The 26,442-nt window shown below is 43.2% G+C and overlaps 1 protein-coding gene across 1 annotated transcript; it reads right to left on the reverse strand.

Annotated features, from left to right (window-relative positions):
* Positions 1–1,155: 1,155 nt before the first annotated feature.
* RNF149 (ring finger protein 149) lies at positions 1,156–25,858 on the reverse strand. Its single transcript, XM_024743972.1, has 8 exons — positions 25,850–25,858; positions 24,838–25,102; positions 15,344–15,594; positions 13,106–13,174; positions 10,490–10,572; positions 8,168–8,264; positions 4,692–4,890; positions 1,156–1,980 (listed from the first exon to the last, which is right to left on the reverse strand). Exons 1-8 carry the CDS (start codon positions 25,856–25,858, stop codon positions 1,937–1,939), a joined length of 1,017 nt encoding a protein of 338 aa, XP_024599740.1. The 3' UTR covers positions 1,156–1,936.
* Positions 25,859–26,442: the final 584 nt, after the last annotated feature.

Raw genomic sequence — 26,442 nt, forward strand, 5'->3', positions numbered from 1 at the left:
AATGGTCTTCATGACAATTGTCAGAAGGAAATCGATTACTGCCATAAATAATAAAACCTTAACTCCATCTCTCATTTACTAATCTTTCTTCATTGACATTCCCCAGATTCCCAGCATTTTATCAAGTTTATATTTCAGCAAAAATTCTAGTAATATTTGACCCTTTATCATGTTTATTTCCACCTAAGAAAAGCATATCAAAGGAAACATTTTCCTTTCGAAGTACTGAAGTTTTCTGTCTTCTCTTGTTAATTTCTTTATCTGCTGTTAAAGACTTGTGTTTCTAGAAATAAGAGTACTATAATTTTTCCAGTCTCTTCTATTTATAACTTAGGGTTCAAACTTCTGAATTAAGGAAAGCTCTAGCTGACAGCCACTGATTAAGAACTCACACTTCCATAATCATCAAAAGCAATTTACCTTGATCTGTCACAGTATTCTTTTTAAAAGTCAGCTTCATTGGCTACTGGGAAGAATTAAAGCATCTTTCCCTACTGTGTGTGTTAAAATACAAAGAGCAGTCTACTCAGTATAAAATCAAGGACATATTTTCCTATCCACAGTGCACCACAGAAGGTGGATTTCAAAGATAATTGCTATTATGGAAAGCTACTGAGGCTGTCTGTTGAAATGAGAGCTCAAAGTAAGACAACTTCTATTCCAATAGCTCCTCACATGGAAGCTGGCCTCAGTTTACTTCATTCGGTAAACACTGTTTACTCACCTAGTATTTCACTGAGTGGCTGGAATCAAAGTGTGGTAAATAGTTTGAAAAAAATAGGCTATATAAACTTTACATCTTAGATACAGCTATAAAAATAAATTATTTAAATTTAAAAAATTATATATTCTTAATAGACATGTATTTTTACCCACACAGATACACACAGTAACTAGTTTGGAAATGAAAAAGGGCTACAATTTCAAGTTCTAAAAAAATCTCTTCCTCATCCTTGACTTCCACCTCTAAGAAGTGAGGACAGTGTGTGTGTGTCTGTTTAATCGCTTTATCAATTTAGAAAGCAGCCCCCGAAAGCTTGAACAGCCCACTCCCTCCACCTCCACTGCCAAGGAAGAACAGCAAACGAGAGTAAAGAGGAGAGATGATTAAACAAGGTCACCGCCGTTAAGTTTGCTTTAAAATTAATCAAGGAAACCGGTTACTTGTTTATTTTGTTACAACAGCAATGGAAAGTCCCCATCTACCACGCTTTATAATTGTAAAGATTAAACTGCAGTTGGAGTCAGTATATTCACCATTTACCCCCAAAAACGCCATATCAGAGTCCATCAGAGTCTGTCTCCTCCATTTCTTTAACAAGCAATGAAGAACTTCATGCTCGTGCACAATACGGAATCGTAGCTTTTTTTATGTGTACAGAAAAAAATGGACAAAACTTCCCTCCCCATCAAGGTTGTTAGAAGAAGTTAGGTAACGAGAGGGAGAAATGCAAATCCTAAAGTCAACCAGTGCTTTTCCCATAACTCCACATAAAAAACAACAATGAAAGTGCTCTAAGGTTTGGAAATCTCTCTATAGTACAGAGGTGCAAGGAAGCGATAGATTTCTCTCATCACATTTACAAGTTTCACGTTCTAAAAAAGTCTTTCCTCCAGGAAGACTCATGTGATCAACTACTGAATATAATCACACAACTCCATTTGAACTAGTCTGAATTCAATGTGCTTAGTCTAGAACCATCCTTGAGAAGAAAGAATCTTATGATACATTTTAGTAGATAAATATATGAAGACTAATCAAAAATTCTCTTGAAGAATAAAGTATCTTAGCCCTTTGTATATCAAATCAGAACCTGAAAGGTAAAAGAATGTACATTATTTTCACATATACAAACTATGTGCTAAAGTAAAAAAAATAAAATGTCCTTTAATTCAAGCCCAAGCTCTGTCCGTGACACTGCCGGCAGGTTATACGCTAGGAGACAGGTCCTTCACGCTGAGGGTCACTCCTGCTTGTCTCTGCAACAGAACAACAAAAGCCAGCGCTGGTTGGTATATTCTGAACTTTAATTACATAAACACTGTTATATTTGGAGATCACAGTTCAAGAAACAAATTAGGGAAAATTTTACATAAAACTTGCATGGAAAAATGACAACCTATTCCAGACACTCAAGGAAATATATCAACACCCTCCTCACATACAGCATGAGAGGTTTCCTGGCATTAGCCTAATAAGTATTCACGTGGTCAGCACGGTGCTATAGAAAAGACACAGGCTGAGCTGCTGGGATTAATTAGAGTGTGTTTTCAGACACAGAGCGATGGTGTCACCACCATGAAAACAGTAGCTAGCATTTACCGGGCAATATAGACCCTATGAGCTAGAGACAAGTACGGTATTATCCCCAATCTAGAGACTGGAAACTGAGGCACAGAGCGGTTCAAACCAGCCTTTGAATCCAGCTGGATGTTACTAGGAAGAGGAGTAAAAGATAATCTCGGCACAAAAGGTTTCTTACAGTGACAGGATACTTCCTCAATCAGACCTGAGGTCAAGCAGACAAAAGAGGAGCCCCCTCGGGCAGACGCGTCCTCCAGGGAGTGGGCTACCGTTAATAACCCCCGCATGCATTTCCTAGGCGCTCCTGAGCAAATGTTAGCTCAGCTAGGAGTAAAGCTACATTGCACTAATTATACTAATATAATCATAAGCAGACATTATACTAAAGTACTAACGCTACACTAAAGTACTAATGTCTGCTTAAAAGAATTGATTTTTTCCAGTAGTTTTCAAACGATCCAGTTATAGGGTAGAAAGAACATTGACATATAAATTACCTGTCAAATTACCTGAGTGAATTATGAATTACCTGAACAAATACTTGGAAATTTAGTTTAGGATAAGAGTTTTACCTGTCCTGAAATATCTCAAGGGTAGTCAAGTACTAAAGGAAACAAATTTCGTTTCCTTTCTGGAGCCTGAAGGCAATGGTAAAAAAAAATGACAATGGTGTGCACTTAGGCACAAAGCAATGGAATTCCTAAAAACAAGAAGCATTTATAAACATTTATAAACGGAACTGTCTGCCTCACAAGGCAGAGTCCCAGCAGGAGAGCTGGTTAGAACTCCTACACAATCCACCTTTCCACTTCCTCATTCTCTGAAATTCATTCTCCCTTTTTCTTACACAATGCATTCTTTCTTCCTCTGGTACCGGTTTAAAACTTAAGTTCTCATATTTCTGTCTTTGCCTCCCAGATTCTAAAAATGGACAAAAAAGACAAACTGATTCAGTTTGAATACTACTGATTTGGGAAAATATGCTTCCTCTTCCAGGATGGCAAAATTCAAAATCAGAAGCATCAATTCTTCCCAGTTAAAATAACCTATAAATTAATTCAACTATAATAAAAATTCTCATGGGAGTTTCTTACACATGGCAAGTTGATTTTAAGATTAATCTTAAAAAATGAAGAACAGTTCAGAATTCTTTTTTTAAAAAGAATACAGATGAAGGAATTTGCCTTGCCTTTCAAATATCAAAACTTATTATTCACAAGTAATTATCACTAAACAATGGACAAGTGGTTAAACATTTGGGAAAAATAGGTTAAATCTCCCCTTAAACAATGCGGAATAAAGATTTAAACGTAAAATACAAAGCCACAAATGTCAGTAAAATTTAAATTAATAACCCTCAGATGAGACAGATTTTCCTAAGTTAGCGTGCTGTCAAAGGCAGAAAGAATCATGAAAGAATGAGAAGCTAGACTAGATAAAAATCAAAGACCAAGAGCTCTTAGAATCAGTATGAAAAATTAGTTTCTCCACAGAAAAAGCAGCTAAGGATGAAATAATGGGCAACTCAGAAAAGAAATATAAATAACCAACAAATATGAAAAGAAGATAATTGCATTAGTAATTTAAAACAATGCAATTCATCATTTTACAGAGAGGTGGTAAATGTATACACAAAATGATTCCAGTGTAACTGATGACAAAAGTCCATCAGCAGGAGGTGGTTGACAGAAATTACAGTGAATCCAAAGTGTAAAACTACGCAGCTGTACCAAATCGTGTGTCCTGTCCACTGATACAGAAAGAGCTTCACACATTAAGAGGAAAACACAGGTCGCCTGGGCTTCCCTGGTGGCACAGTGGTTAGGAATCCACCTGCCAATGCAGGGGACACGGGTTCGAGCCCTGGTCCGGGAAGATCCCACATGCCGCGGAGCACCCAAGCCTGTGCGCCACAACTACTGAGCCCGCATGCCACAACTACTGAGCCCGCATGCCACAACTACTGAGCCCGCGTGCCACAACTACTGAGCCCGCGTGCCACAACTACTGAAGCCCACGCAACTAGAGCCCGTGCTCTGCCACAAGAGAAGCCACTGCAAAGAGAAGCCTGCACACTGCACGTAAGAGTAGCCCCCGCTCGCCGCAACCTGAGAAAAGCCCGCGCACAGCAACAAAGATCCAAGGCAGCCAAAAATTAAAAAAAAACAACAACAGGTCACCTAACGGCACATGAATGATATTCTCCCCATCCTTAAACACAGAAAAAACATCTGAAGCATATTTATGGAAATGTTAAAATGGTATTTGCAGGTGTGAGGTCATGGTTATCATTCTTCCTTTATGCTTTTCTGCACCTTACGTATTTCTTCACCTTCTTTCAACCACTGATAACATCATTTTGTTTGAGAACCCGCAAAAGACTCACCCAGCAAGGCCGTGTTTTCACCTGCATCCTCTTTAAAACTGGCCTCGCAAGGTGGCGCGGAGTCGCTGGTGGTGGGCAGTGCTGAGCTGCCCGCGTCACTTCTGTCACCATCTGGTAAAGTAAGACTCAGATCTGCAGTCGAAACGCCCCCGGGGGGCGATTCTGGGGCAGGCGTCTCCTGCACGTCCTCAAGCTCTCCCTTGAGAGTTAGAGCAAAGAAAATACCTTTTCTCAGTAACAGGATCAGGCTTATCTATCATCTTTTGCTCCTAATTCATACAAAATATTTACTTTTATACGTGAACATGGCAAAAAAGCTCAAGTGTCTTATTTATTTAGCATCACCAGAAAACGAGCACTCTTCAATAAGCAGCTTTTCAAGACCTAAATCCTTTTCCTCTAAAAACCATTTTTCCCCTCGATGCAAACGATGCTACCGTTTAAACTATTTATTGACAGAAAGTGGAGCTTCGTCACAAATGCACTTTGCTGCCTTTCTGAGCAGCCTGGCTGGGCGCTCATCGCTGAGGCTGCAGCCCTGAGCTCGAATGACTGCCCTAATGGCTGCCAGGTGCCAGGGCTTCGGAGACAAGCAGGCTTCTGAACAGCAGAGAGCAGAGGGCTGCAGACTGTACCTGCATTCGCCTCAAGATAACCTTCCTTACAGAAAGGGTGTCTACCCGCTGCCAGTTTGCCTCGCTTCCCCATTTGCTGCTTCAGAGAAGAAAAGGAGATCATGAAAGTCAGAGCGGGAGACTCTACAAGCGTCACTACGTCCGAGTCTCAAAATCAGGGGCCATCCAGAAACCTTTCTTGATTCATGCCAGGGTCAAAGCTGTGTCGTGATGGCCGAAGCTGCCGCTGAGTGACCGACCGAAGGTGTGTGCGTTGCGGGGGCGTTCCTGCGAACCCTGGCTCGGGCTGAGGGCAGCGCACAGCCCTGCCGCCCGCTCCTGGGGCCCTCGGGGCCAGGGGCCCTGCCGCCCGCACTGCTGGCTCCACACGTGTTCTGGAACCCTCTCCTCACTCCCGGGCACCACGTGGCTCCCTGCCGTCTCACAGGCAACCGAACACCCGCAGAACAGACTCGTGACGCACCAACCGACAAACCCTGTTGAGCTGCTGTAGCATCCGGACTGCCGCACGGCCCACCCTAGTCTGTTCTTCCAGGTACTTGTCTAAATACCTGCCAAACTGAACTACCTGCCCGTCCCGAACCCCACCTGGTCACTCCCTGCGATACGCTAACCCTTGAACACGCAGCTCAGACGTGCCTCTAAAAACCCCTCCCTGTCCCTTCCCACATGCAGCTGGCAGGGTCAAGGCCGCCTTCCTCTGTGCCGACTCTTCAAACAGGCCTTCCTGGCCAGCGGGGTGGGCCGCAGGCCCAGCTCCCACCCACCAGTCCAGAAAGCGGAGCCCCCAGGAGCCTGCGGGCAGGAGGGCTGAGTCTTAATCCCTTCGTCTCCCTGGAGCCAAGTTCAGACCCAGCACCTTATGCATCACTCCCCTGGTGAATGCCTGCGCCCCATGAGCGAGCAGACACAACGGGGACAAGAGGCTCTTCAAAGCCGCTCTCACCTGCTCATTTTCTTGGAAATGAGAACTAGTTACCATATGAGAGTCACAACTATCTCTACAGCCCGACGCAGGAGGGGCCAATGGGCCCAAAGAAAATGGCAGATTTGTCAAAGGAGTAAAAAAAAAAGTTAAAGGCAAGACAGATTAATTTCTTAAGTTTGATTTAAAGTTACTGTAGGTTTCTTCAAAAAAGCAAGCAAGCTTTCTGGGGACACATATTCTAGCTTTCTGAAATTGAACATTCTGAAAGCAATCCAACCTGATATAAAATCAAGAGTCTTGATTTTTAACACACGAAACATACATACATATTTCGAAAAGCACAACTCGCGAGGATTAAAGTCTCAACGCTAAGGTCAGTGAAATGCCTTTTGCACAAAGGTTTAGAAATGAAAAGAGGTTTAAAATGACTGACGAAGAAAAGAAAAGAAGCTTCAGAGCGTATCTACGAGAGGAAAAGACGAAGAAGGAAAACTGCCAAGAAAACACCTGTCTCGCTGCCTGGGTTCTACTGTTCCAAATGCAGTCCCAGGAAGGCGTGAGGCAGTGGGGGATGAGCCTCCACGCCGGGGAGAGCCGCCAGTTATCAAGACTACGCACCAACGAGTGTTAGAAATTCTACAGCAAAGGCATATTTTCCAGACATCCAGGCGGATGAACTTCCAGCAAGACAGTCCTGCTGCCTCCCTCTCCGTGTACCTACGGTGAGGCCTCTGGAACTCACACTTGAAAACTATAATTCACAGAAAACCACACCGGTTATTAAGGCAGTGCGTGGTCCCTCAGCTCTCTTTTGAAGATACGCTGAACTAGAAAATGAAAAATACTCCGAAGGGGGCCTGCAGCCTTGAAGGCTGTTATGGCTTTAAGTCATATAAAGTCATTATCATAATAAAAAACCTCTTTGTAGTTTCTACCTCTGTAATAAACGCTGCCAAAACCTCTGTTTAGCAACAAGAAAAATATATTTGACACTTACGTTACTTCTTCCAAAGATCTGTTTCAAAACTATTTATATTTAATCAAGAATATCTTGAGACATTAACAGATTACAGGACGACTCTAAAAATATAACAATCTAGGAAGATCTGGGCTTTTTCCCCCCATCTATGTCCCTCCCCTCTTTTGGGTAGGAGGGTAGTTGAGAGCTTGGACACTGGAATTAAGCAAGCCTGCACCTGAAAGCTGATTCCCTATTACCTCACCGTGTGACCTTAGGTGAGCTGCTTCTCTCTGAGCTCGAGTTTCTAGTTAGTAAAATAAGGAGAGTCACAGCGCTTCCCTCCCATAGGGGCTGGAGGAGTCAACGTAATAACTCGTGTAAGGCATCAGCGCGTCGCTACCACGACGCGCTCTCTTTCACTCTGCCCTCCCGTCTCTATTTTCCGAGGAAGGTCTATGACCATCTCAGTATCACAAAGTGATGGAGCACGTTGGGTGCAGGATAAATCTCCCCGCAGCATCTTGACTCTGAAACCCAAGCATCGGGAGAGCTGGTATCAAGAGGTACGCGCTTTAGCTTCCTCGTGCGTAAGATGTGCACCTGTGCACGAGGCTTCTTCCGTTTCAAACGTTTTATAATAATTCCTGTTTATATGACGCTGACTAGCACCTATACACCCTGCAGCGTCACACCGACATCTAACAAAGATACCACTCTAAGTACAAACTCTAAGGAAACACCTAGCATATTATTCTGTAACCACAAATTTAGTTCACTGATTTTGGGGAATGTCTTAAGAATTCGCTTTTAATAAAGAGGAAAATTTCTTCAGGAACCACCAGGATGCTAGAAGGAGCATTTAGTCCACTCCCGCCTCTGGTCAGGAACAGAATCCAATCACTCAGGGAGAACGGGGGTGCAGAGATTGAATATAAACAAAAATGTAACAAACCCAATATCCCAGGGCTTTGATGACATCAAGTTTACACATTGGACACGTTCGGTGATCCAAAAGCCATGGGTCAATGCATATTCTATGAAAAATATGCCTAAAAAAATTAAGTATGTGTTAATGTTTTAAAATAAATGTTTATATCTTATAAAGGAAACAACACATTCCACCAACTCATCTTCTCATTACAAGTTAAATGCCATCAAACCAACATTCCAGTCTATCCATTTACCCTGGGGAGTCATCCATGCTATTTCTCCATGTTAAATAGAATCTGGCGTGTGGAGGGAAATACCCCCTTCGCTGCACAAAAGTAACACGGTTTATTTTCACATCATGCTAGGATGTATTTTTATTTGGGAATAAACGTGGCCTAAGTAATCCAAGAGTAAACTAACAGTAACAAAGTAATACTCACTGATAGTATCTGATATAAGTCTATAAGATGACTCCAATGGAAATACAACAAAATATTAACAAGTCAACTTTGGCTTGCAGGCTAAAGAAACTCTTATTTTTTGGTCTTATATATTTCTGCAGCACCTACATTTTTCTAGAATGAACATATCGCTTTCAGAATCAGAAAAAAGAAAAACCACATACGAATTTTCTTCTTTTACTGACTGTCCTCATTGGCTGACTTCCCCTCCTCTGTGATGAATCTGCATTTTCTACCTGTACTGCAGGTAAGCAGCTGTGGGTATCAGAGCCACACAGATCAGGCTCAGACACCAGCTGTGCGCCCTGATGCTGTGACTTTGAACTAGGTCCTGAGGCCACTCTGCGCCTACCCTGCAGCTGTTCTGAGGGGCAAACGTGTAATGTGGTTACAAGGGTGCTGGGCACAATAAATCCTCAGTGATTTTTCATTATTATTACTGTCGTCACTGTCTGAAGACCTTTCCTTCAAAGGGAAATCTGCCAGCGCAGTTAAAAATCACAGCATGTAAGGACATAACATGGTCCAGTCCAGCTTGTCTTGTGACCTTTCCATCCTCAAACTGAAAATGACCCACTGGAATCATTCTGAAAAAACAAAACCAACACGTGGGCTTTATTCGGAAATTTGTTGATATAAATCATAGGAGGAAACGGGGGTGGACGGGATAAAACCCCACGAAGGAGACCAGGATAAGCGCACACATAAACTCGTCTGTTTATGAAGCTCCAGTGCAAATCTCAGCTCGGCCTTCAGGAGTACCTGGATTTCCTATAAAAGGAAATCGGCCTCAGGCTGCTCACTGTGTGGCATCCAGGTCACAAAGATGTGCCCTAAGCCCACCTAGAGTAAAAATTCTTCTCTACCTTAATAATTTTCTACAGGACACCATCACCCGACACTGACCCCAATTCACTAAGTATCCACCACACCCACCCGTATAAATGCCTGTAGATTTAAGTTCACCATCTTCATGCAGGGAAATTAATTTTGTTGTTCTGATCTTCATGCCTTCATTTCCTCTACAGAACTCCTGAGAACTTAATCCCCTATAAAGTACTGGGACACTTTGCAAACATAAAGCAAGACATAATTATATTTTAACTTGTGACCTGCTTCTAATAGGTGGGAAGTATAATTAAAACTGACCAGCTTTAAAACATAATCTTTGTACACCTTTCTGCTAACAAAGCAATTTTTAAAAAAAGTTAACAAAGTATCTCATTATTAAAAAGGAAACATAACTTCCTGTTGCTAAAGAAAATAAATTAATGAAATAAGGGAGGAATATTTATTTCACACAACCCCCAAAAGAACCCGAACCCAGGGTGCCAATAACAGCAGAGCCAAATCTAAGAAAAAAGGCATCTCGGTAGAAAATAGTAGACAAAGATACATAACCAGGAAATGTCTTTAAAAATAACATTTCTAATAAATGTCTGGGGAAAATGCTCACTAGTTCAAAACATTAAGTATTAAAATATTTAAAAGTAAAAAACCCAGCAAAGCCGGAGCCACATCTGCGGGCTGCTCCTGGCCCTAACCCCCAGGGCCTTCACCTATCCGAATAGCTCAATGGATAGTATAGATTCCCAGGACCCTAAAGAAGCCTTGCTAAAAAGACTAAAAAGCCAATCTATGACAAAAGGACATAATGGGTCTGAATGCTCACCTAAAGTCTCCAAGCAAAGCAATTTTAAAGTAAAACAATACAGGAGGAGCCTTGAAGACTTCGAGCTGAGCTTCTTTTCTAAAAGGTGAGATGATCACAAGATACCACCTGACAGCAAGGTCTTCATATCATGAAAAACATGTTCACTCTCTGGTCAGAAACCTGAAACTTGTCAGTAATTTTTAACATCTCAGGAAGTAAGAGAACGTACTTGCATGGCAGGATTCTGATAACATCCTTTCCTCTAAAATTTTCAATACACACTGCACAGCTTTCCGCATCAACATCAATTCCCTGTAGAAAGAAGAGGAGAACATTTACTATATCCTTAGCATACAGTATACGCTTGGCAAAACTCACTACCGCAACAAAAACAAAACCGAAACTCACTACAACCTGGGGGAAACAATGATGAATTCTACTCTACATTGGTACATCCTGAATTTAAACACAGATAATTTCTACTTGGTATTTATTTTTACCACTATCAAGGGATTTTTTTTAAAAGAATTTGGCTGAAAAAGAAAAAATGTCATCATCTACCTAATCAGACACGAATTATGTTTAAATTCTAGGGGACTGTTCATTTTTTTAAGTGATCGTATTTTAAGGGCTGTAGAAATGTAAATGCCTGCTTTATTATAATAAATTATTTTTCAAATGTAAAACAAAGAATGAATATCTAATTAGCTACCTATTTTCTGGAATCATTAAAAACACAAAACAAAAGCACTTTCATTAGAATTTGTGAAAGAACAGAGTTATAACTTACAGATAAGAAAATGCAAATAGCTAAATATCTGAATGTATTCACCTCACTAGCAAAAAAAGAACCGTAAATTAAAAGAAGTTACTTTTTTCAGATATCAAGTTAATAAAGGTAAAAAGAAACAAAAACTGCTGGGGCAGAAGCAGTCTTGTGACAAAATTTCAACTTCTGAGAATCTGTGGGTCACAGACCTTTTTGGTGGTGTCAGCCCTTCCCCCACTTCCCTGGGTACCCCCTGGACATACCCACCTGGCTTCAGCCCATCTACCAAAGTAGGCATGGCCAGCCTGATCACCTGACCCAAAACAGGCCAATGAGATTCTCTCTCCCAGGACTCTGGGATGGGGATTCAGGAGCTACCCATCAGTGCCTGCAACTTTAGCAAGTTAATTTTATGGGACACAGCTTCACAGTCATCACGGAATTCTTTAAAAATATCTTTAGCCACGTAGGTCACGTGTTAACAAGCAAGCAGTAAAAACTGATTTTCCATGTAGATACTGCTATCAAAGATTGTATTAAAATTAACTTTGTAACAGCACTTACAATTATATGTTGCAACTATACATTGTCACCTTTTTTTCACGTGCCATGCAAGGATGATGAAATAATTATTTCCCTAATGGTTTACAAGCTTATACATTACTGTGATCAAGTTCACAAGAAAAGAAAAATTAGAAAATACAGTCTCCAGAACTGGACAAGATGTAGATTTAAGAAAAAACACAGTATTTTTCTGTGCAAGTTTAAAATGTAAAATTGTCAGAAAATCCACGTGTGTACCTCATGGACCATTTATGAATCCCTTTTTTTTTTTTTTAACCATTATTGCTGACAACTTTCAATAAACAGTCCATAGAAGCCTATTTTCAAAAATGTTCTGTACATGAAGAGGATATCAATTAATTTATGTTCTCAAAGACTCCATGCAGTAAATTACACACATATAAATCTATGTCTTCTCATATTTAAGGACAGATTTCCTGCCACAGAGAGTAGAAGACACATTTCAAGAGGAACATAAAACTCCATGCTTGTCACGGAACTGCCAGCCGAATGCACAGTTTGTCCCAGGCATTTGCTGGACTCTCTCCCAGGGACCCTCGTGATTTGTAAATGAGATGTTAATCTTCCCATGAGATGGGAATTTCTTTCTTTCTTTTTTTTTTTTTTACACTTCTCCTGTTTAATACATCTACATGGAAAGAAAGCAGGACCTTGCGCCAACTATGAAAATTCACTGTTATTATAACGTAAGGCATTCGGGCAAGAATGAAGCAGACAGTACAATTCCAAGAGTAGAATATGTTACATAGTCCACATGAACCATTAATATCAGATTCCAAAGTTTTAAAGTCAAAGGTCTATAGACTTAATGAGTGTTATTCTAAAGCTTTAATCCTTTAAGTAGGTCAGAGGAGATGTGGACCCAAATGCACTTACAGAGGAGTGGAGACTGGGGGATCGGCATGGACTAGATCTCAACAACTCAGGGAGATAAAACGAAAGTGGAAACAGTGGAACCAATGCATAGCTATCTATGTCAACACAGCCATCAACATTTCCCAGCACAGTAAACGGACCATTAGGAGAATAACTGTTCCTGCGTTAGCAACTGTTTTCCTTTAAGGAATCTATCCTCTAAGAACCTGAGGTTCCGAGATTTCGTTAGGATTTGTCCTATTCCAAAATGCTTCTAAACTCTGGTACGATTTTGGCCTTTTAAAAGTCTCACGTTGGCCATGTGAAACGTTTCTTTTTTAAAAAGTTTAAAAAATATCTTTTCTCCCCTTCTCCACAAATCCCTGTTTTCTCCCTGTAATTAAAGGAGTCTCAGAGAGAATGGACAGAGAGTGTGAGATTTAATGGAGATGGATTTAAGCTTCAGGGCCTCCGGTAGAGACCAGAGCTTCTTCAGAGTTACCGACAGGTGGAGGATGGTCGTGTGGGCACTGTCCAGCCAATGTGGCCACCTGAGCATCTGACATGTAGCCAGTGTGACTGAGGAACTGAGTTTTCAGTTTAATTCAAACAAACAAAAAACTATGAAAATATTACCTTTTCTCCATGCTTTACAGTATGAAGAGGAAGCTGCCCAATAAGTTTCTTTGTTTCTTTTCTGTGGCTCTTAGGGAGGAAAAACATTCTTATTACTGAAAAATTTAAGTCACTATTTAAAAAATTCATATAATATAAGCAGATGTGGAAAATTTCACTTAAAAAGCAAAGTTAGATGACTACAATGAAACTAATTTTAAGAAATTACCACTGAAGGGCTTCCCTGGTGGCGCAGTGCTTAAGAATCCGCCTGCCAATGCAGGGGACACAGGTTCGAGGCCTGGTCCTGGAACATCCCACATGCCCTGGAGCAACTAAGCCCGTGCACCACAACTACTGAGCCTGCGCTCTAGAGCCCACGAGCCACAACTAGTGAGCCCACGCGCCTAGAGACCACGCTCTGCAATAAGAGAAGCCACCGCAATGAGAAGTCCGCGCACCACGACCAAGAGTAGCCGCCACTCGCCGCAACTAGAGAAAGTCCATGCGCAGCAGCAAAGACCCAATGCAGCCAAAAATAAATAAATAAATTTAAAAAGAAGAAATTACCACTGAAGTCCTAATGTACACAACAGCCACATGTTAACTTAAGAGCCGTTTTGTTGCTAAGGAATACTTATTTTCAACTGCATGTCTGAAGAAGAAACCTTTTTTTTTTAACATCTCTATTGGAGTGTAATTGCTTTACAATGGTGTGTTAGTTTCTGCTTTATAACAAAGTGAATCAGCTCTACATATACATATATCCCCATATCTCCTCCCTTTTGCGTCTCCCTCCCACCCTCCCTATCCCACCCCTCTAGGTGGTCACAAAGCACTGAGGTGATCTCCCTGTGCTACACGGCTGCTTCCCACTAGCTACCTATTTTACATTTGGTAGAGTATATATGTCCATGCCACTCTCTCACTTCGTCCCAGCTTATCCTTCCCTCTCCCCGTGTCCTCAAGTCCATTCCCTATGTCTGCATCTTTATTCCTTTCCTGCCCCTAGGTTCTTCAAAACCATTTATTTTAAGATTCCATATATATGTGTTAGCATATGGTATTTGTTTTTCTCTTTCTGACTTACTTCACTCTGTATGACAGACTCTAGGTCCATCCACCTCACTACAAATAACTCAATTTCGTTTCTTTTTATGGCTGAGTAATATTCCATTGTATATATTTGCCCCGTCTTATTTATCCATTCATCTGTCGACGGACACTTAGGTTGCTTCCATGTCCTGGCTATTGTAAATAGAGCTGCAATGAACATTGTGGTACATGTCTCTTTTTGAATTATGGTTTTCTCAGGGTATATGCCCAGTAGTGGGATTGCTGGGTCGTATGGCAGTTCTATTTTTAGTTCTTTAAGGAACCTCCATACTGTTCTCCATAGTGGCTGTATCAATTTACATTCCCACCAACAGTGCAAGAGGCTTCCCTTTTAGAAGAAACCAATCTTATGTTTAATTACTGGTAAGAACGTCATCAGCTGAGGAAGGGGCTCCATACACTCATCTGCTAACGTCCCTAAAAGGGCAGAGGCTTCCTAGTCGGAGGTGGAAGATGACCCAGAAATGACCATCTACTGCCTGCAGAGCCAGGAAGGGGGCGGTTCTCAAGACAACAGGTGAGTGGGGAACCCAGAGGGCCCTTGTCTCCCCTGTTACTGAACCCGTCTCTGCAGATAAATGGCTCTGAACGCGGCTCCACCATGGAGACAGGGAGGCCCGTTCTCTTTCGAAACACAGAACCAGGTCCCCCCCCACCTCATGCCTTGCTTTTTTGTCATCCCTTTACATCTGGGAAGGATAGAGGGTCTCTGCAGGAGTGAAACATGACCCAATTTCCCACAGAACAGAAAGTTTAATATATTCTAATTTAAAACTTATTTCAACCACTAGAGCCCACAAGCCACAACTACTAAGCCCGCCCGCCACAACTACTGAAGCCCGCGCACCTAGAGCCCGCGCTCCTTCAACAAGAGAAGCCACCGCAATGAGAAGCCCACGCACCACAACAAAGAGTAGCCCCTGCTCGCCGCAACTAGAGAAAGCCCGGGCGCAGCAATGAAGACCCAACACAGCCAAAAATAAATAAAAATAAAATAAATTTATATTTTAAAAAATCCCATATTAATATTTAAATATTGTGAGTGATAATGAAATTAAGAATATTGTCCAATAATTTCAAGCAATATATACAGGAAATATTTACAAACTATCTTTTAAAAAGCAAAGTTAAAGAGACAATTACCTGACTTCCAAACTGTGAGCCAGTGTATAGGAAGCGCTGTATATAGTAAAATATTAGCCAGGCTAATGAGATAATCATCATGGTGATGAAGGCGATGGCCACAAACACCACAGACTGACCGCTGATGAACTCCTGTACGTGCCGGGTGCCGAGCCCTATGGTCATTGTGACCGGAATGTCTTTCTGCACCAGATCCACAATTTCTCTTCCTTTGGGGTAGCTAACCATAATGACTACTATATTTCCTGTTCCTGCAGGAAAGAACAAAGGAACAAATATGAAGAACACAAAATAAGATACAGAGAAAGTATGGCTCCATGCACATACAACCAAAAATTGTGATAAAATGGATAATTTTCTAGGAAAACCCAAGTTACCAACATTGGTCTCCAAGGAGAAAACACTGATTGCATAAGAAGCAGAATAAATCACTAAGAACTACCCCCTAGAAAGCAAGAGCCGTCCCCACCCCCCGTTCAGTTTCACAGGTGAGGTCTACCCCCAAACCTTTAAAGAGCAAGTAACATTAATGACATTTAAAGTGCTCCACAGCAGATTGAAAAAAATAAAAAGAAGCCTTAAAATTATTTCTAAGGTAATAGAACCAAGCATGGTAGCAAAAAACCAACGTAAGAACCACACAGACCAATTTCAACTTGTGACTATTAATACAAACGCCTAAGCACACCCATTAACTCAGGGAGGCAGTCGGAGAAGTTTCACTATGCTCGATATTATTTCATCTTGTTCTGAGGACACAAGCAGACGTAAGACAAAAATAAATAAGAGAAATAAAAAAGGGATAAAATGGCCAATTTTACATGAATCTATACATTGATTTTTTAAATTATCAATGGGATTTTACAAACCTTAAAAATTCTGCTTCTAAGCTCATTTAGGGGAAAAATAATAAAGAACAATCAGGAAAACTTTGTAAACAGTAAAACCTGGACTAGCCTTTGTTGTCAAAGTAATTTGAGCAGTGTGGTAGTAGCATATGAAGACAACCAGAATGGTGCAGAATAAGAAGCCCAGAAACTAGACCCAAATACATAAAAGAATTCAGTAAACGATAAAAGTGGAATTTCAAATCAATGGGATAAAATGGATTATTTTTTTAAAAAACAGTGTGGGTGCCACTGAGTATCACCTGAGGCTAAAAAAGCTGCATCCCTTCTTTGCAACTTAAGCCAAAATAAATTCTAACCAAATCCAAGATTTAAATATATAAAAAAGAGAAAACATAAAAGAGCCAGAAGAAACATGGGAATTAAAAAATAAGTAATATTGAAGGAAAACCTTTCCAAGTGTGAAAAATCACCTTGAAACTTCTTTTAAAAAACAAAGAAAAGATTTGAGCAACTAACCAATTACATAAAAACAAAAATTTTCTGCACTGGCTTAAAGAGAGGAAAATCAAGGACTCAAGATCAAAAGACCAACTGGTCAATGGGGAAAAAAATACATGGAACGTAACAAAGACTAAAAGCTAATTTCCTATAAGAAAAAGAGCAACAGAAAAACAAAGAAAATTAAGTCAGTTTGCAGAAAACACAAATGGGTTTAAAAAAAAAAAAACCAGCATCTTTAGTGACATATAATTCACATGCCATAAAATTCATTCTTTTAAATAAGTGTACAATTCAATGTTTTTAGTATATTCACAAAGGCTGCGCAACCATCACCACTACCTAATTCCATAACACTTTCATCACCCCCAAAAGAAATCCAGTACATATTAGCGATCACTCCCCCCAGAAAGGATTTAAACATATGAAAAGTCATGGTACAAATGAAAACACACCTAAAAGATTGGCAAACATCAAGAGGTGTGATACGCCGTATCGGCAAGTGCAAGTATAAACGGGCACTCTTCCTGGGGGAGTGAATTATTACAACCTGGTACGGAGAGCAACAGCTACTAAAAGTTTTTAAATGCACATGTTTCCCTGACCCGGCAATTCCAGATCCAAGAAACTAATTCCAAAGGTATACTTATGTATGCACACAAAAGGAATCCATAAAGATATTTACTGCCAGTGTTTTTTCTAAAATTTTGCTATCACAGCCTAAATGTACATCAATGGGACTTCCCTGGTGGTGCAGTGGTTAAGAACCCGCCTGCCAATGCAGGGGACACGGGTTCAAGCTCTGGTCCAGGAAGATCCCACATGACACGGAGCAACTAAGCCCATGCGCCACAACGACTGAGCCTGCGCTCTAGACCCGGGGAGCCACAACTACTGAAGCCCGAGTGCCTAGAGCCCGTGCTCCGCAACAAGAGAAGCCACTGCAATGAGAAACCGTGCACTGCAACGAAGAGTAGCCCCCGCTCGCCGCAACTAGAGAAAGCCTGCTCGCAGCAACGAAGACCCAATGCAGCCAAAAATAAATAAATTTATTTATTTATCAAAAAATATATATATATAAATGTCCATCAATAATAGTTATATAACTTACAGTACGTGTACACAGTCTGAGGCAGCAGCTCTGTTAACAGTGACGGTAGTCAAGACACAAGAGGAAAGAAGCCGCACGTAAAACTGTGTGGACAAGAGGTCTACGTGGTGATATCAGTACAGATGCCCCTGAAGGCTGCCCCAGAGACTGGGGACCCTGACTGCCTCCGGGCGGGGGGAGAGCTGGACACAGGAAAAATTCTCTATCAGGTGTACACATTACCTATTCAAAAACTAACTTACAAAATACGTTTAAAGACTGTTCCCTGGCATTACAGTGAGATCACATTCTCACGCTAGCTTATTACAGAGAGAAATTGAATCTGTAGCAAATCCGCCCTGGGCCGTGGGGATCTAGTGACTGAAAACCCAGAAGGGCAGCCTTCTCAGGTGGCTGCTGTCTGGAGGCCGATCCTGTGACCCAGCCCTAAAAGTGTTCCTTGGCAAGTAACCCTGTTGTCTGAGCACTCACGCAATCTACTACATCATCACTGGGGAGACTTAATAAGGAGCAAGGCATTTCCTGCCTTCAGGGAAATAAACATCTCCTAGCTGAGAAAGACAAACACAGAAACAATTAGGATACTTATACCACTTATGATGATGTGGTGCTTTATAAGCTGAAAGCCCTTTTCATAAATTAAGAAAAGTTTCCTTTCGTGGAAAATTTCAAGCACATGCTAAAGTAGCAAGGAGAGTATAATGAACCCCGTGTACCTGTCTCTCTTTTATACAGAAAACAGAATGTTGCTATGCTACAGTTACAGTTTCTGGTACTGATGATAGAATGACCTTTGTGTGTTAATGGGGAAATCCAACTCTGAAGCACTTTCACTCTGTCTCACACTTGAGGCAGGAAAGAGTCGAGTAATCATTTTACAGATGAGGGCTAAATACACTACCATGTGTAAAATAGCTAGCTAGTGGGAACCTGCTGTATAGCACAGGGAGCTCAGCTCTGTGCTCTGTGATGACCTAGATGGGTGGGATGGGGGGAGGGAGGTCCAAGAGGGAGGGCTATATGTATACACATAGCTGATTCACTTCATCGTACAGCAGAAACGAACACAACACTGTTAAGCAAGTATACTCCAATTAAAAAAAAAAAAAAGAGTTACTCATGTCACACACCACCTGGAAAAGCCAGTTCCAGGGCCTGAAGCCCCAGCTCCTACGTGTGCCTATGCCCTGCCTCCTCATCTGGGGGGACTCAGGCTTCAAGGCCAGCCAGGCTCACATCTCCCTCGGACAACCACTGCCTGGGTGCTCTGAAAGTATCTGTTCAGCTGTAAAATGGGGATGAGAATTTTTCTATTTGGGGCTGTCGCTTATCTAACGAGAACGTGGAATAACAGAAAACCGCGGAAATGAACTGATCATTTTGTCTGGGGTGGGAGGGAACTTTTTCCCTGGGAAGTCAGTGCATCTTGACGGACTGGAAAAGTTCCCCAAGCAAAAGAAGGGAGATTTCTGGGCTGTGAAACCATCATATAAGAGCGTATTTGGAATGGTGACTGGCCCAGTTCGGTTAGTGACTAAATACACATAAATGTATCCTGCTTATCTCATTAGCCCCAGTGGCTCATGTAGAACCTGGCACATAGTAACTATTTAATAAATATTTGTTGTCTAAATGAGTGAGAGATGGGGAATGAGCTGAGAACACCCGAAACCTCAAGACAGGGGCACCTGGGACGGAAAACATCTCCAGTATCAACCTGAAATTTTTCACCTAGGAAACTCTTAGTTCATTAAGTTACAAGAAATTGAAAAAAAAAAATACTGAGTGCTAAATTTTGCTACACTCTAATTATAGTAGCAAGATTGCTTCTGGGAACTACTTTAGATTTAAAAACTCAGAATGAAGACTTCTTCGATCCCGTGATTGGCTCTTCTGGGGCATGTGTGGGATGAACTGGAGGCCGGGCAGTTGAGTAAACATGCACTAGCTCAGGGTCACTGGGCGCACAACCCCAAGGGGTGCCGAGCACAGGCCCCGCGTCTGGCCCTGCCCTCCCCTCTGGATGTACTGGGGGCCAGTCCTAGATAGCCCTAGTGGCACGAGAGCGCAAGTCACGGCTGATTGCCAAAGCAAACATTTTGCCTGTGCCTTCTTCAGACACAGACGCACAGAGTCTTGGGACAAGGGGAGAAAAAGCCCTTTGAATGTGTTTCTTCCCCAGGCCTCAGTGCTACCAATCACACTTGACCGAAAAAGGTCACCTTGTGCAATGCCCGCCCTTCCCCAAAAGAACCTACAGACCTCACCGCTAAACTCCTTGAAGGCAGTCTGTTGGATTTCTGTCTTACACATCGGCGTCGCATAAGGTCTCAAACAGAGCACACCATCATAAACCTACTTGAGAAATAACAGTTCCCCTTACCACCTTGTCAAAAACAAACAAAAAATGTAAAAAGAAAATCTGTTTTGGTCAATAGCTTCAACATTCTGGAGGGTCACCTTTGAGTCTAGTGTACCATTCCTCCTCCCTAGGAAACTATTTAAAGTAGATTTCAACATTCTCTTGAAGGAGATGGGAACTGCTAAAATATTTAAAGTAGTGGCTTAGATTTCTGTTCTAGATGCAGGCAGCGAGAAATACATTTTAAATCTCCTAGAGAATCCCATGACCTTTCAGGTTTTCTTTTTTCCAATAACTTAACTTCCTTATTCTCTCCATCCCTCCCGCCCTCCTCCCCAAACCTGGAGAATTCCTGGTCACATCTTGTAAGATGCAGCAATGCCTCTGAAGTACACCTCTTTCTACCCTCCTGCTAGAATGTCTTCCTGGGCCCCGCCCCCTCACTAGACAAGGACTACAGCTCTTATTTATTAGTTTTTGCGCTCAGCATCACACCGTGATGGCCCAACAGAAGGGTTTCTGTACAAATGAATCAACCTGAAAAACTGGTTTATCTTCCGGTATTATCCTTGAGCTGACCCAATAAGGAGAATTATCAGAGACTCCCTCTGCAGGGGAACCAGTACACCAAATATGAACGGAAACGTCTCCAAAATGTGAAGCCGTCATGCGAACAGAAATGTCTCTCTGGTTGGCTAGGATGAGTTTTGTTTTGCATAACCCGGCTTGCTCAAGGATATTCTGCATTTGCTGAGTACATACTCAACAATCTTACTGCGATCTCTTTGCAGCTTTCCAGAACGCCTCACTTTGTCGCCTCAGGCCTGCAGTCCTTTCTGAGGCCACTCCCTTCACCCAGAAGGTTCTACAGCCCCACTCCACCCCACGTACCAGACACACACTCAGATACCTTCATCAGCTTAAGCTGTGCTTCAACACTCCATCTGTCTGGGAACTGTCTGAGTTAATCCCATCTGCTGTGAGGCTGGGAGGCGCCATCTCTTCCTAGGGCACCGAAATACATTCTCCTCTCAAATCTAAACGTTTAGATCATTTGTGAGAGGGCAGCATTCAAGATCATCGAGCATCATTCACTCATAAGAGACTATTTACCGTGCTCTGCAAACACAAAACGCACATCTTTCCTGAGGTAAGGATTTCGCATCACCTGTGTCATCTCCCTCCACCCCAACTCTGGCCCCTTCCCCAAACACACCTCTAAGCCCTGCCGGTACTTGGCACTCAGTAAACTGCTGACAGAACTAAAGGGCCCGTCTAAACAGCCACTCAAGATGTCAGCTAAAGGATTAGCCTGCGGTTAACTAACAATCACCACATCGAGGCCGACCCTCTCCAAACGCTTTCATTTCAATGGTCTGACTTACATCAATTTTTACTTTTCTTGGTCAAACTGACTTCTAATCATCTTTGCACTATCTCTGCATTGGATGCCCTTCCTTTATGCTTTCTAAGTACCTGTGCATATAATTCTGTCGAGGTCCAAGCCACATTGCCTGGAAAGGTCTGTTTATCGCTCCCACTAGGCTGGGAATTCCTCAAAGTCCCAGCACACGTCTTAGGCGTTTCTACCCCCAAGCAGGCGCCATACTCGGCCCAGACTGGCCGCTGTATATCCATCTGCCAAAGTAAAGGGAACCAACCTTGGGCATTAGGGTAACGGTCCTTACAGAAGTCCTGATAGAATATTATCTTAAAGTCACGATTTATTTTAGAACCACAATAAAATACTGATTTAAATCCAAAATATCTTGTACTGGATTCTAGTAGTCAAGCAACAGGTCTAAGAAAAACTGGTGAAATTCTGAGACTTGGGAGGAGGCTATCACGATTGGAGTTTACAAGCAGCCACCTCGACCTATTCTGTGGAGCCCCGGCACAGAACCGGCGATCAGTGCTTTACACTGGCCCTGTCCACGCTCTGACAAAACACGAGAAAGCAAAGTCTGAGCTGCCGTCAACGTTCTGTGTAACGTTTCAAATTCTAGTCCATCAAAGCTGTCTCCTCTTCTAACTTAATTCCACTCACTCCATTCTTAATTCTAGTCCATTCTCAAAAAGCCATGACACATCTGTACCCTTGTCCCCAGTGGGGCCACCTTCTGAGAAGGAGGGTCATTCTTTTCCATTTCTAGTGACCACTACAGTATAGGCCCTTACACTTCTACCTGGACTGGACACTGGTCTAAGTGGATTCCCTGTTTCCAGCGTCTCCTGTGTAACCCATTGGTCACACTACACCAAATTCACCTCCTTTTAAGTCAGTGGTTCAAAACATTGGATGCTACTGTCATCCCCTCTGCCCCCGGACATCTGGCAACATCTGGAGACATTTTTGGTTGTCGCAACTGGAATCTTGTGAGTAGAGGCCAGGAAAGGCCCCTGCAACAAAGAATGATCTGGCCATAGATCACCGTGTTACCATGGGCCAGGCATTTAAGTTCTTTGGGCATCGGTTTCCTCATCTGTAAAACGGGGTTAAAGTACCCACCTCGAAGGGCTGTCGGGAGGAAGAAGCGGAGAATACCGACTCTGCACTGGGAACTTAAATACATTTAAAAAAAGATTCCTAATGCTGTTACTTTTGTCTTTTTCTCAAACAGAATTATTCTCACAGTAAAAAGGCTAGAATAGACACTGATAATGGCAACAGAAGCTCACAGGAAGAAGATGTAAAATAAATACCAATTCGGTGTTTTCTGGGCCTGGAGAGATTATATGTTAATAATCTGGAGTGGAAGCTCTTTCCCAGGGCATTCTGGGCCTGGGTGTTTTCTGGGCCTGGATAGATTATATGTCAATAACGTAAGCAAGCAAGGTTACTGAACCATGGTTAGAACAAGTGCAATTAGCCTGGAAGGACGTGAATGTCACTACCAAAAAATGCAGTAAACAGATTTAGAAAACTGTAGGCTGATGGGCCTGCCACAGAAAAGAGAAAGTCCCCATTACGATATCACTCAGAAGGGACTGCAAGGACCCAGCACCAGAGAACACTGCCCTCTTTTCTTTGGCAGATGCCCGTCCACAGGACGCATCTGGAACGCTGTGTGAACTCTGACAGAACTTCTCACGAGAGGCTGGTAGAGACGTGATTTGGGTACGGTGACAACTGGAATAATTGCACCAAAGGTGGTGCATCGCCCAGTGCCACCACGGGGACATCTGCTCCCGTCTCCTCCCCAAACCCACTTCCTTTCTGTTGCAACGGAGGAATTTCCCCTCTCCTATCTGAGGACAACCCCTCCACGAGTATCCTGGACCCAGTCGCTGTCCTTCTCAAAAACCTGACTCTTTCTGTTACCTCTTCTCCAACCTACACCTCTACCAGATCACTCCATCCAACTTCAATATGCCTGGCTGCCGTCCAGCCCACCCTTCCCTGCCCTACGGGTTTCCACCCACTTTTTAGCACCTCCGCAGCCCTTGCCGTCAACCATCTTGAAAGCGTGGTTCTAACAGTCTCACTTCCTCACGTCTCAACAGACTTCTGTTCCCTCGTTCTGCTAAAGTAGGCCAAATGCAAAGTCACTCTCCTGTCCTCATTGTACAGGTATTCTGAACTTGCATTCAAGAAGCCAAAACAGAACAAAAACCAAAAGCACAGGAAAAAGGATGTCTGACTTGCAGCAGCAGCGGAAACTCTCTAAAGAGATTTTAATCCCAGTAAGTTCAGAATGAGTCGTGTTCTTCGAAGGCCTTCCGACCCTGCCGTGTATTGGTAGACTATCACTTGGAATTCAGTTCTAAGGATGAAAACCTTGCAAAATGCACCTTTTAGACTTTCATGACTGCTTGACGATGCAACCCGTTGCCCCAGAGAACAGTGTGTGGGAAGGGTCACCCGGCAAAGAGTAAAATTTCTTTTTTTTTTGGCCAAGCCATGTGTCTTGTGGGATCCTGGTTTCCTGACTAGGGATCGAACCCGTGCCCTCTACAGCAGAAGGGCAGAGTCTTAACCACTGGACCACGAGGGAAGTCCCAAGAGCAAGATCTTTTCCTGCATGATCGCAACTTTAAAATTTTCAACTAAACTCAAGTGTCAAGCGATCTGATTGGCAGTGGAGCCAGTATTATAACCTTCTATTTAGCAAGTGAGAAAACATACCCCAACTTAAGGCCAGGTTTTCTGACTCAGTTGAATCCAGACTGTCCCACTCAAAAGTTCAGAATATTGACATGTTTTATGAAAGTGAAGACACCAGAGTGTCACCAAGCCACCACCTTACGTGGTGAAGGGAGAGCCAGACCCTGGAATGCCCTGGGAAAGAGCTTCCACTCCTGCGCCACCTGACTCTGGGGAACGCCGAATGGCAAGGATCCATGATTAGGAATCATGAGACTTTCCGCCGGTGAGAACCACAATCCTGCTCCTGCGGGTTTTAATTTCTTCCGTTCTCCCCGTCACCCTCCTGCACAGCGCACCTCCCTCCACTTGGAAGGGCCCAGGGAGACGATCTAATCTTGTCCTTAGGCTCGCCTCCCTCCTAAAAGACCCCGGGGATCACACCGAGCCAACCTAGCGCTTCCCTCGTAGTTCCCTTCGGCCAGAGCCCATCGTCGCCGCCCCTCGCGGTCCTGCCGGAGGACCGGGCGGTCGGCCGGGACCGCGGCGCACGGACGCCCAGCCAGTCCCCGCGCCCCGGCGGCTCACCCGCGTGGGACATAGGCGCGGTGAGGTTCCCGTGGCGCTCCTCGTTGTACAGGACCACGGCCGAGGCGTTCCGCCGAGCCGCCGCCAACACCTTGTCCTTGAAGGTGCAGCCCCCGCGCGCCACCAGCGCGACCCAGGGCGCGGCTCCCCGGCCCCCGGGCACGAGGAAGCGCGTGCGGGGCGCGCAGCCCTCGGGGTCGCGGTCCTCGACGTTATGGAGTGTCGCCAGATTCCTGCGGCCGGGTGGTCCCGGGGCCCCAGGACCCTGCGGGCCGAGGCGGGGGTATGGGAAGTGACAGCCCGAGAAACGGGAAACTTCGCGAGCCGGCCAAGAGGCGCGGGAACCTGGTTGTGTAAAATCGCTGAACGGATGTTTGTGAAGCATTCACTGTGCAAGGCACGTGGCAAAGGCCTTGCTTGTCTAAAACATTGAGAAACAGCTTAAAAACGCCAAAGCTGCACAGATTTTCCAGATACTTTTTGTTACCGATTTTGTAATGCTAATTGATTTTGGTATTTTGTGTATAGTCTGTAACATTGAAGTGAGCGCATCCAACTACTTGTATAGATGAGCATTGGAATGGTACAGCAATAAACATATAAAAAGAGAAAATGTATTGTTTGGAAATAAAAACTGGGTGACAGTCCATATGAAACTGCCTTGGAAAGGAAGCCTTACTGCTACAGGAAAAGAAGTTTAGAACACTGATTTCTGAGTGATTCATCTTCTTTCTTTGCACAAGAACCTTCTTTGCAGGAAGTAGGTTGCTGTCACTCACACCAGGCGTTTTGTTGGGCCTGACACGCTCTTCTGTGTCCTCTTTGTTATAAGTCTTTCTTGGACGGCATTTTAAAGCTCTGCTCCAAAGTGCAGCCCACAGCCCATAAGTTCTCCCTGAAGTTGGATCTCCTCTCCCTCTTCCATTAGGAAACTAATTTTAAAAGGCTGAAAGGATCCCAAGGCTTGAGGCCTTCCCCTTGTCCCAAGCCTAGAATAAAGGAGATAAGTTACGGTGGTCATGGCAGGCTAGGGGACAGGTCCTAGGACCCCCCCCATGATATGCTCTACAAGCAGTTCCCAGAACAGGTGTTTGCCCTTGCATGCTATGTCTTGCGCATTGATTTCCTTCTTCCTGAGATTCTCCTGCTCCTGGCTCTTGCCTGGCAAATTCCATCTTTGCCTTCAAGGTTTAATTCAAAAGCTATTTCTTCTGTGGAACCTTCCCTGGTTCCTAACAGCAAACTCGGGTGCCCTTAATTTCCCTGCTGCTTGTGTATGTTTTGCTTATGCATCAATGTTGTACCAGCAATACCGCTTTCCAAATACAGTTTTTTGTCTTCTTATAATACTGCGAGCTTCCTGAGAGCCAGGATTGTGTCTTTGCTGGTTTCATGAGCCTGCCTCAGCTAACACAGCATCATGTGTGTAATCCATGTTTGTTAAATAAGCAAAATATCTCTTCTGTACTGTTTGAGTTAAAACTCTTATGATTACTTACAGGTTTGTTGCTCAGAGGAGTTCACAGACTAATAGGAACAGGCTTGCAGCTGTTGAGCCCTTAGACCCACCCCAGCTTCTTGGTTTTAATTTTCTCTCTACCAGCT

This window comes from Neophocaena asiaeorientalis, unplaced genomic scaffold, assembly GCF_003031525.2.
Source record: "Neophocaena asiaeorientalis asiaeorientalis breed wild unplaced genomic scaffold, Neophocaena_asiaeorientalis_V1.1 scaffold114, whole genome shotgun sequence".
Classification (NCBI taxonomy): domain Eukaryota; kingdom Metazoa; phylum Chordata; class Mammalia; order Artiodactyla; family Phocoenidae; genus Neophocaena; species Neophocaena asiaeorientalis.

What these genes read in the sequence shown, in the direction of transcription:
- RNF149 (XM_024743972.1), bottom strand. An exon ending in CGCGCCTATGTCCCACGCGG is followed by an intron (nt 15,595 to 24,837) that starts GTGAGCCGCCGG and finishes TCTTTCCTGCAG; the next exon opens with GAACAGGAAATATAGTAGTC. An exon ending in TGAAAACACGGCCTTGCTGG is followed by an intron (nt 1,981 to 4,691) that starts GTGAGTCTTTTG and finishes GTTCTGTTGCAG; the next exon opens with AGACAAGCAGGAGTGACCCT.